At 41.5% G+C, this 9,598-nt stretch overlaps 1 protein-coding gene across 1 annotated transcript in view; it reads left to right on the forward strand.

The window, feature by feature from the left end:
• Positions 1-9,598, forward strand: part of Psmb7 (proteasome subunit beta 7) — a 66,010-nt gene that overhangs the window by 6,956 nt on the left and 49,456 nt on the right. The window contains exons 3-4 of the mRNA XM_004641624.2: positions 1-141; positions 6,321-6,436. Of these exons, the coding sequence (XP_004641681.1) occupies positions 1-141; positions 6,321-6,436 (257 nt within the window). The remainder of the gene's footprint in view (positions 142-6,320; positions 6,437-9,598) is intronic.

Below are 9,598 nucleotides of genomic sequence, written 5' to 3' on the forward strand. Positions count from 1 at the left end.
CTGTTGTGGTGCTGGGACAGCTGCAGACACAGACATGACAACCCAGCTCATCTCTTCCAACTTGGAGCTCCACTCCCTCACCACTGGGCGCCTTCCCAGAGTTGTGACTGCCAATCGGATGCTGAAGCAGATGCTTTTCAGGTATGGTTCCAGGACAGGTTTTTCTATAGCATCTTTTTCTAGTATCTTAGATTCTTGGCCAAAGGAAGCTTGGAAGCTAGGGAAAAAGCATTCAGAAGCACCTGTTTTATTCCAGAAGTCAGTTGTTATTAAACACTTTTTTTTTTTGAGACATTCACTATGTGAATTCTTAGTGTAGTTCAGGCTGACTTTGAACTCACTGTGTAGCTTATGTTGGTCTTGAACTCATGGTGATCTTCCCATCTCTAAGAGTACAAAAGGCCATTTTAATTTCATTAGGCTTTTTTTTTTTTTTTTTTTTCAGAACCCGGGATTGAGCTCAGGCCCTTGCACTTACCAGGCACACACTTATTGTACTGAGTGATCTCCCTGGCCCCAGGCATTTGTTAATGCATTTGAATTTATAGTCTGATTTCTTTCTCCTTCCCAGAATAAATCACATGTGAATGATTTCCTAAAGCATAGGGATACTAGTGTTTTAGTCACTTTTCTTGTTGCTGTGATACAATACCCACATCTAAAGGGAGAAGAGGTTGATTTTGTCTCATTTCAGTCCATAGTTGGCTGGCTCTAAGGCAGGATGGCGTGGTGCGGCACAGGGATGTGGCAGAGGAATGAATGCTCTTGTGATCAGGAAGCAGAGAATGCTGGGAGGAGGATAAGCCTTTCTGGGTCATGCCCACAGTGACCTCATCTACTAATAGCAAGTCAGGTATAAGCCCCGTAATCTGATCACCTTCCAAATACACAAAGTACTGGGGGCTATTCACAGTCTAAACCATAACAATTGGATGAGAGAAACTTTTTGTTCAAGGTAAGAAATTATAAGCAGAAGGAGCCTTTGAGTTGGCCCTAAAAATATTACCCTTCCACCACCCAATACGCAGATACAAGGCGACTCTCTTCTCTCCAGTGCAGTAAAAAGTCATAGTTGTTTGTGAGTGGGTATAATGTTATTGATAATTAACCAACTTTTAATTCCTAGTTTCAGGCCTTGCTTTAAAATGTTTTATTTTAAAAATTTTTATGTATTTGGTATAGGGTCTCACTGTGCAGCTCGGACTTGTAGTGATCCTCCTGTTTCAGCCTCCCCAGCGCTGGGATTACAGGTGTGCATCACCACACCCAGTTTTGGTGGTCAGCTCAGTGTGCCTGAGGTGGGGATTGAATCCGGATCCTTGTGCTTGCTTAAGCAGGCGCTTAGACTGCTGAGCTATCTCCATGGCCCTAAAATGTTCTATGTATTATCTCTGAGATCCACTATTTATTACCCTCTCCTGTCTCTTTTCTTGTGTGCCAGGGGATCTGAACTTGAGACCTTGTGCTTGCCAGGCAGGCACTTAGGCCCCTGAGCTCTCTCCCCAGCCTCTGTCTCCTATTTTCAAGTGAACAAATGAAGGCTACAATATAGCAGTGTAGAGACTTGCCTGGCCTGACCTTGCCCTGTCCTCGCCCTGTCCTCTTTGGCCTCATATGAGTAGTTTTGTCTTTTTTTTCCTTGAATATCAGTATTACTTTTTATATGTCTTGACAGTTTTTGAAAATTAAATCTACTTTCTCACACTACATAAGAGAGGCAGTGTGTTGTAGTGGAAACAGCCAGGACATTTAGTCTTGCGTTTGAAAACTGGCCCGCCCTCCCTTCCCCTTCCCCTTCCTTCCTTTGGCTCTTCTTTTTGGAATTTGCCTCACTTTTAGCATATTCTTTGCTTTTTCCATGTGAAGTAGACACCATGATACATGCTTCGGGGTGGTTGTGAGAATTAAAGGCAAGCATAAGTAGAAAGCAGAGATTGTAAGCTGGTAGTTCATAGGCCATTGGTCTTAGTGGAGTTTATTTAAGTCATGTGACATTTAAAAACTAGTAGTAAACAATAAATTGGGAGAGTAGAATATGAAGTTCTAGATTTTTGTCTTCCTTTGAAACATTCAAAAAGATGAGATCACCCATGGCTGTAACCTGGAACAGGAATCGATGTCACCTTCAATGGGAATGTGTTCTGTTTGTCACAGTCCCTGCCTGCTTGAGTTTGCATTTCTTATATGGCCCTTGCCTTCCTGAGAATTTGCAGGACCCTGTCTTCATCTCTAGCACAGGCTTCTCAGTAATGTGTATGCAGCTGATAGTACTGTACATAGTCTCCATTTTATAGCTGAGAAAACCAAAGCATAGAGTCCTCTGAAAGCCTAGCCTGCCTGGGTCCTGCTCTGTCGTGGGTTTGCTAAGCTGTTTAGATATACAGCCATCAGCCTTTTCAGTTCTTCCAGCCTAAAATTTCAGAAGACATTTTTGAATTTTAACTTTAAATACAAAGCTCCCTCTTGTGCCTTAAGTTGTACATTACATATAAAGTTATTTATTTATTTATTTATTTATTTATTTATTTTTGAGGCAGGGTCTTGCTATGCAGTTCAGGCTGGTCCAGGGTGCTCTCAAACTTGTGCTCTTTCTGCCTCAGCCTCCTGAGAGTTGGGATAAAGCAATTTTCAAACGTGTAAAATTGCCACAAATAGTAAGATTCCTTGCAATGTTGTTTAAAGCATTTTACAAAATAATTTAGCAAAATATTTTAATTAACCCCTTTTGAAGTTTTAGGAAGTCTAAAATTTCTTGCCAGGGAAGTGCTTATTCCACTGAGCCATCTCCCCAGCCCCTAAAATTTCTTATATTCAGCATTTAATCCTTTAATTTAATATACTTTGTAAAAGTTAAGTTTTGTCAGTTTTTTTTTTTTTTTTTTTGAGACAGGGTTTCACTGTGCAGTTCAGGCTGTCCTTGAACTCACTTTGTAGCTCAGGCTGGTCTCAAACTCCTGGTGATCCTCTTGCCTCAGCCTCCGGGTGCTGGGATTACTGGTGTGTGCCACCACGCCTGGCTGTTATCAAGGTTTTGAGAGGAACATTTAATGAGGATGATGTAGTCCTTTATGTCCCGGGATATTTTTGTTGAGTTACATAAATGAATCAGAGTGGTATAAAGGAAAAAGGCCTAGAATTTGACTTCAGCACTTAGGTTCTAAGTCCTGTCGACAGCATTGCCAGCCATGTGACTTGCCAGTTCAACTCACCATTCTGAACCAGTTTCTTTTTCTAAGTGCATATAATAAATTCTGTCTCTTGACTTTTGAGGGGAAGGAGAGTACGTAAAGCTATGACAATGTCTAGCATAGGCCCGGACATCATATGACATACTTTTCCATACCTGATGTACTATACCTCTGGTTTCAGATTTATGCATTAGCAAGAATGGCGCACCATTATATTCTGCTACTTTACTCTCCTCATGTAATGGTACTGTGTGTATTGTTCCCACTAGTAGAGGTAATCAGAACCAGGAATTTCTCCTTGAGCCAGTAGAGGAGTTCTGGAGGGCTAAAGCCTCCTAGAATAGGAAAAACGTACGGGAGAGAAACCCAGCATTGCAGTCAGTATTTCAGAGGGGTCTGTGACCCATATGCTTGTAAGAACTATTGATCATTCTTAACAGCGTTTAGTGCTATCACATCATTATATTCTGTGGCTATGTTACAATGTAACTACTTTATGATACTGGCCATTTAAAGATATTTAAGGTATTATAAGATATCCTATAATCTTTTTGGGTCATAGAAGCTTTGGGTGCTTGTTCTTTCTAACTCACTAAGTTATAGTCTACAATAAATTCTTGGGTCTAGAAAAAGTTCAGGTAACCACATTTAACTTTTGGTACTGGGAATTGAGCTTGCCACTGATCTACATCTTCAGCTCATTTTTATTGTATTGTATTTTAATTTAATTTTATTGATTGTCTCTGAGATAGGGTCTCACCATGCAGTTCACACTGTCCTTGAACTTCCTTTGTAACCTAGGGTGGCCTAGAACTCATGGTGATCCTCCTGCCGAAGCCTCCCAAATGCTGGGATTGTACATGTGTGCCACGATACGGCCCTCAGCTGTTTTTTTTTTTTTTTTTAAGTGTAACATTCAATTTTATTATTTCTTTCTCAAGAGTTTTCTTCAGTCCATTAAGACTCAGCTCCCCTCACATGGGCTTTGGTGGAGGTCGTGGGGCAGCACCAGCAGGTCTAAATCGGGGGGGAGGAGTTCGGTCCTTACGGGCTTCACGAGATCGATTTCTGACCACTTTGCTGTGACTGGCACAACTCACACAATAATGCAGCTTCACATACAGCTTGGGAAGCACATAACCGTCGAAGACGCTCGCTTCGGAAATGTCCCTGACGGCGGCGGCCTCCACTATGTTCCGAATGACAGACTTCTTAATAGCCTTATCCTTGGGTACGCGCCGGGCGCAGTTCGTGCAGCGAATAGGCTGCACATGACCGCGGCCCTTTTTGGCACGACCGTTGTTCCTTCTTTTTTTCGTCATCTTGGAAAAGAGGACCCGAAAGGCCTCTCAGCTGTTTTTAAATTTAATTTATTTTGAGACAGGGTTTTACTAGATTGTCTAGGCTCACCTGGACTTGGAATCCTGTTGCCTTAGCCTCCTCAGTAGCAGGGATTAGAGTTATGTGCACTTGGCTGCATCTAACATGTTGGTACACTTAGTTAGAACTGTGAAGAAGTTGTACTCCGTTGTACTGCTCTTGATCAGGATGAGGGTGGTAGCATGATTATCAATAACTATGTAGTATTGTGTAGTGTAGCTCTAGCCATCTGTTTCTAGTTTTTTGCCACCATAAACCATGCTGTGGTAAATATCTTTGCATTATTTTCTGTAAATTTGCTTGATTATATCTTTAGGCTTGTTTCTTGAGACTGACTCCAGGGCTTTGCACATACCAGGCAGTTGTTCTGCCTTTGAACTGTATAACCCCAGTGCTTTTGGTCCATTTTTCATGATTTTAGTCATTGATTAAAGTATGCTAAGATTCTTTTAAAAGCATCCAACAGGTTATATTTTATTATGAAAGGGAAATGGCTGATTATTGACTTTATTCGACATGCTGCACTGAAGGCAGTGGCAGAGGTTGCTGAACTGGTTGGAGGCAGTGAGCTTGGACATTCTGACTTCTTCCAGGGTCCTGGTCTCCAGTCTTGACCCTTAGATTGGCTTTAGACCAGTTACATACTTCCTCTCTTTGAACCTTTGATTCTTCCCTAGATTGCTTCTAAAATCCTTTCTTGTTCTTGATTTTTTTCACTTAAAAATGAAAATTCTTTCATTTGGTAATCAAGGAACCAGGGAGCTCTTGAACTTAACTGTTTACTGAGAAAGTTCCTTGATGTGTACCTGTTTCTCAGACAGCCTGAAATTATGATTTTGGTCTTTTGTGTTTATTGGCTTCAGTATTTGTGATTCTATCACATGGCAGGTTGGATTCATGTTTCTGAAAGAGCTAAAAATTCACGGTGGAAAATGTTGTATCCATTGTTTATCTGTCATAGCAATTCTGGTAGTGAAAAACAGGACCAGCTATATGAAAGTAATACATAGAAGGAGTAAACTAAGCAGGGAGAGAGTCCAGAGGAACAAGTACATGCGCATCTACTCTGAGGTGGGATGAAAGATGTATTGTGTCGATGTTTCTGGAGACGTAAACCTCTATCCACTGGGTGGTAGCATTTGTTTTATTATCATGGTACTCATGTCCTGAGTGATGAAATATTCCACCTTTGCTCCATGTAAGCTCCTCTCTATGACTATAATTTAGTGAAAGTACTCAAAGGAGAAGGTGTTTAGACAGAATCTTCTTTCCTGTCAAGACTGTGATGAAGTTTGTTCTTAGAACAGCTGAGTGGCTGAGCTTCGCAGCTCCTGATTATTAACCTGAGCTCACTCTTCCACTGGTCACAGAGAGGTGTGATGAGCAAGGTGCTGATGATTTTTGGAGTAAGCCAGCCTTGGCTCTGAGACACAAGCAACTGCTTAATGTTTCTACATAGTTCCTTTCCCTAGCAGGAATGATGATGAGCTGAAATGAGGTATGTGGGGGGCCTTCACCAATTTATGTTTTATTATTGTGGTGCTCATGTCCGTTGTAAATGGTACTCTTGAAACCATTGTAGATGTCCCTTTTAATATTACTTGCCTTCCCCCTTTAGTTCCTAAAAAACAATAACCCCTTAATGAAATAGTAAGTCTTTTGTTGTTTTGCTTCTTGTGCAGTTTTTGGTTAACTTACGGTGATCCTGTGTGTACACTCACATTTTTCTCTTATGCACTCTCTGATCACCAGGTATCAAGGTTACATTGGTGCGGCCCTAGTTTTAGGAGGAATAGATGTTACCGGACCTCACCTCTACAGCATCTATCCTCATGGATCAACTGATAAGTTACCTTATGTCACCATGGGTGAGTGCAATGTTTCCTTGTGTTTCAGGGTCCTTATTTACCAGATTAGGTTCTTGAGGGCTGATCTTCCTGTTGAAGGAGGCAGGGCATTACAGTTCTTTGAGTCATTTAGCAAATACTTAGTGGGTGCTACTATGGATTGCATTTGGAGTATAGCAGTGAACAAAAAGTGGATAAAGATTTCTGCCTTTGAGGAGTTTTTAGTGGATGTAAACAATAAACTATAAAAGTGTGTTTGTAGTATGTTGGAAAGTGGGAAATGCTAGGAAGAACAAAAGTAATACAGGTGGTCTAGTTATGTAAGATACATCTTTGGGGGAAATTGAATTAAGAGTGTATGGGACAGAACTAAACAAAGGGATACTGATGAATGTCCATTTTATATCTGTGTATTCAAAATGGTTAGGATAGGTGCATAGTTACATTCTCTTAATGAATAGAGGAGTTTGTTCTAATAATATTTGTAAATAGGATATCATGTCCGCATCTTGTACAGCAATTAACCACTAGGAAGAATGTATGCAATGTGTTAATTAAAAAAAAAAAGAGTATATGGGAACTCTTCTTATGTCTGTGTACGGATGTATGGTGATCTGAAAACAAAACGTTTAAAAAAAAAAAAATCAGGCAGGATTAGGGGACCAGGGAGTGGTAGGCAGAAGAAAGGCACAGGGCAGATGGCAATGGAAAGGTGGAGTGGATGCTGCCCATCTAACCATGCCTGGTACCTGCAGAGTAAGCTAGAGTGACTGGGTCCCCATTTTACCATTTAATCTCTGAGGAATTGTGGATGTTTATTCCTTCCTGAACCTTCATTTTCTCACCTGTGACATGTTGTCCTGCCTGATTTTTATTTTTTTTTATTTTTTTTTATTTTAGGGAAAACTCTAGAGGGTGTTCAGGGTCTCACTACTAGATCAGATTTATAGTGATCTACCTGTTTACATCCTCCCAAGAGCTGGGATTATAGGCACCTGCTACGACGCCCAGTCTCAGTCACCATCTCCGTGTACCCTGGGCACGGGGCCTGCACGGCAGGTGTGGAGATCAAACCCCTGGCTCCTGCGCCCGCTTACAGGCGCTTTAATCCCCTGAGCTATTTGGCCGGCCCTTGATTTGTCAGTTGTTAACACTTTGCTGTATTAGCTTATCTGACACATATAGTATATGGCATTATAATTTATTTTATGGAACCATTTGAGAATAGCAGACATCCTACCTCCCACATCTGAATCCTTTAAGATATTTTCTTCTGTTATCTCAGTAGTCATCAGTTTCAGAAATCTAACATTGATGCAAAGCAATTTCATTTTTAGTTTTAGTTTTAGTTTTTGGATTTTTTTTTTTTTTTTTTTTTTGTATTGAACCGGGGATTGTACTCAAGTCCTTGGGTCTTGCCAGGGAAGCGCTTATTCCACTGAGCCATCTCCCTGGCCCCAAAGGTATGTAAGACTTTTTTTTTTTTTTCAGAACCGGGGATTGAATTCAGGCCCTTGCGCTTGCCAGGGAAGCGCTTATTCCACAGAACCATCTCTCCGGCCCCTTGGATTTTTGAGCTAGGATCTCACTATGTGGTTCAGGCTGGCCCTGAACTCATTATGTAGCCCTGGCTGGCCTAGAATTCAACAGTAATCGTCCTGCCTCAGCCTCTTGAGTACTGGGGTTACAGGAATGCACTACTGTACCCTGGAGTAATTCCCCCCCCCATTTTTTTTCTTGCAAAATAGGAAAATCCAATTTCTTTTGCTTTTAAACTGTACTAATCTGTCTTATGATCATACCGTGAATTTAAGAAGAGTTGTGCAGAGTGAGTGCTCATTTCCTCTCCGCAGCCCCACTTGGCCCTGCACTGGCCCACAGTCACCTCCTGCCTCTCCACGTCCAGTCTGAGTTCCAGGTGACCGGCACGGCTCTGAGTTTATAGAACACTTCTTTTAGAACCACTCCCACAGTCTGTTCTTGCTCTCCTAAAGGACAAGATGATTGAGAAGAATGAGACAGCAGTGACAGCTGATTTACTCTGCTGGTGTTTTATGTATTTGTTGGTCATTCACCAGCTGTTTATCAAGTAGCTTTTGTGTGCAAACACTGTAGTGGGCAGTACAGTCTTTGCCCTGGTGATAAGCAGTCTTAAGGGGAGGCAGATACAGATGCTGATGGTGCCAGGTCCACAGGAGAGGCCCCCCCTCCTAGGAAGAAGGGCCACTTCTAAACTAGAGGGAGGCAGGTAGAGCTTCACTTCACTTAGCAGAGTTAACATAGGAATAGGATCTGTTCATTCACTTAGCAGATATTTATTCACCACTACTAGTACTAGGTGACAGGAATACAAGTCAGCATGGTGCCACCTGAGAGCCTGTAGCCCCACAGGGGAGATAGGCATTAAGTGTTATGCCTATCTCCCCTGTGAATGCACAGTAATCGAAAAGAATGCACTGGGAGTAAATACTGTGAAGGAGAAGAATAGCACTAGGAAAGAACAATAGGGAGGAGTGTATGGACCTTGGATGCCAGAGAAATCCTTTCTGAGCAGGTGACGTTAAAACATCATCTTTGTCTTCTTAGTGCTAGAGATCTAACTCAGGGCCTTGTGCATACTAGACAAGTACCACTGAGCTACACTTCCAACCTGAACACTTTAATTAAAATTACAGTAATACCTCAGTTCCCAAAAACATATGTTCATAGTTTGGTTCTCAAACACAAGCATTTGACTGAATTTTACTTCTGTTCATATACTCCACATTGTGTGATAAATATAACCATGGCCATCTTCCCTTAAATCATAAAACATACTAAGGTTGTGAACCGAGGTACCACTATGTAAGGATCTGTTGGTCTCTCAATGTGATCCATTGTACCAAAAGGGCCTTTATTTATACTTTTACAAAGTTTCAAGACTCAAGGTTGCCTAGCGACTCCTGCCCTCCCACATATGATCAATTTTAGCTTCAGGGGCTCCCAATAACTGTACTTTGTAAGCATGATGAAACACTCAAGTGAGACTAAGTACCATGTGAAAAATAACTTTCACACCCTTTCTCTACAGTCACCATCGTTAGAGGAATGGTTTATGGATTTTTTTCCCCCTCAGAAAATGTTTTATGGTAAAATTCTTCCATTTCCTTGTCTCTGTGATCCCCTCCCCTCCCTTCACCTTCT

The sequence above is a fragment of the Octodon degus genome, unplaced genomic scaffold (assembly GCF_000260255.1).
Source record: "Octodon degus isolate 3935 unplaced genomic scaffold, OctDeg1.0 scaffold00138, whole genome shotgun sequence".
Classification (NCBI taxonomy): domain Eukaryota; kingdom Metazoa; phylum Chordata; class Mammalia; order Rodentia; family Octodontidae; genus Octodon; species Octodon degus.